General features: G+C 41.2%; 1 protein-coding gene across 1 annotated transcript in view; it reads right to left on the bottom strand.

Annotated features, from left to right (window-relative positions):
• FAM21C (family with sequence similarity 21, member C) overlaps nt 1-1749 on the bottom strand; it is a gene marked incomplete at its 5' end in the record, with an annotated part of 93017 nt that overhangs the window by 73679 nt on the left and 17589 nt on the right. Inside the window, one exon of the mRNA XM_005856588.2 lies at nt 1192-1356. Within this exon, the coding sequence (XP_005856650.1) occupies nt 1192-1356 (165 nt within the window). The remainder of the gene's footprint in view (nt 1-1191; nt 1357-1749) is intronic.

Raw genomic sequence — 1749 nt, 5'->3', positions numbered from 1 at the left:
CTAACCCCCCCCCCCCCAAAAAAAAAGAAGTTATTAACTAGGTCAATTAATGTTTCAGGACAAAATTCCCAAATTAACAAACTAATAATGAAGAATCGTGTTCCTTTCTGGTAACACTGAAGCACTGTTAATTAGCATTTCTCCTCCTTCAGAGTCGTCCCTGGAGCCTGTACTAACAGTACTGATTTCTCTTGCCCTACAAAGGCCTGAATGCTCCTCAGTTTCACTAATTCATAATGCAGTTTGCAACCTTGTCCCTGCCAAAGGTTAATTACTAAAACCCCGAACTGACTTTGAATATCTTTCTAATAAAGCATGAAACCAAATGGCACCATCACGCAAACTAGAGTTATGTCAGGATTTGAGGAAACTATATAAAGAGCCAAATCACTGCCAAATATATTATCAGCCTCTAGATACTTTTAGCCGTACTCTCAACATCATCATGCTCTGCCATGAATGGAAAGAGCAGGTATCACATGCATTATAGAAGTTGGCAGTGGCAACAGGCTCATCCAGAGACAAATTCTGGCTGCAGACTGAAACGGGAAGACATAAAGAACTAAGGGCGATGGACAGATGGATGGGAAACAGGGAATGCAAGAAGTGAGCAGTAATGCAGAACTATTACACACACAAAAAACCTTCAGAAACAAAAACCTAGCACTTAACAGAAACTCAGTAAATATACAGATAAAATTTCACCTGGTGTACAGCTCAGTAATCTGTTTAGGGTTGATTCTGTGTCATAGGTTCAGCAATCATTAATAAAATGTTAGTTGAAAATATTCCAACTGGACACATGCACGCCTTTAATATAATTTATCTGAACATAATGGAACATTCTATAACTATAGTCACATGCTGGTGGCCCAGACGATCAGACCAGGTGCATGGCCCTCTTTACAGAATATGCCAAAACAAGGCTTGAGTGCCACACAATTCAGCACAACTGCGGACCACTCTCAAAACTAAAAAGGGATGAAAAGGCTACAATATGAGGAAATTTTATAATTACATTTTTTAAAGGCTTAAAAAGATGTATTAATTTTTTTTAAAGACATTAATCCTAGAGAAAGAAGCTTAAAGTACCAAGAACCACCACTTGCCTCATAATTTAGGAAATAATAGACCTCTTGCTACTCCAGAAAGCATTAGCATTTAGAAGTCTGACGCAGCTAAGCAACTCACATTCTCAATGAACTGGGTGTTAGACAGCATAAGGAAGTCATTGAAGACGTTATGCAGGCGACAGTCTGTGGCTTTAGTTTCCCGAATTAGTCCATCCACTTGTTTCTTGATTTCATGGGTCCTAGAGATAGTCTGCTGTGAAAATTCCTGTAGAAACTGTAGTAACTATTCAAAAAATAAACGTACAGAAGTGTCAATATTATATGCATCTACTTTTTGTCTCAAAACAAAAAAACCCGTTCCCTGTCACCCTTGTGTGCGCGCTGGCATGTACAAGAGAGGCCGGTTTTGTCCGGGCCAAGGCCAAGTGGCATCGAAAAGCACTTAGAAAGCTCATCAAACCCCAGGCAAGCGGGCAGTGGGCACGTGCTGTTTCTTTTCTGTAGGAATTTTACAGTCCTCTTTGGTTGTCATTCTACAGGGATCAAGGACAATGGGTAAAATAGCCAATCGCTACTTTTTCCTCTGCGACTCTGGAGTCAGTTCTGAGCCTGAAGAACCAACCACTCAAGGATGACCTGGTGCTGGCCTGCCCAGCGCCCCGGTCCGGTCCGGCCC

The sequence above is a fragment of the Myotis brandtii genome, unplaced genomic scaffold (genome assembly GCF_000412655.1).
Source record: "Myotis brandtii unplaced genomic scaffold, ASM41265v1 scaffold1032, whole genome shotgun sequence".
Classification (NCBI taxonomy): domain Eukaryota; kingdom Metazoa; phylum Chordata; class Mammalia; order Chiroptera; family Vespertilionidae; genus Myotis; species Myotis brandtii.
Note: the sequence above shows the minus strand (reverse complement) of the source record. Positions and strands in the feature narration are given on the sequence as shown.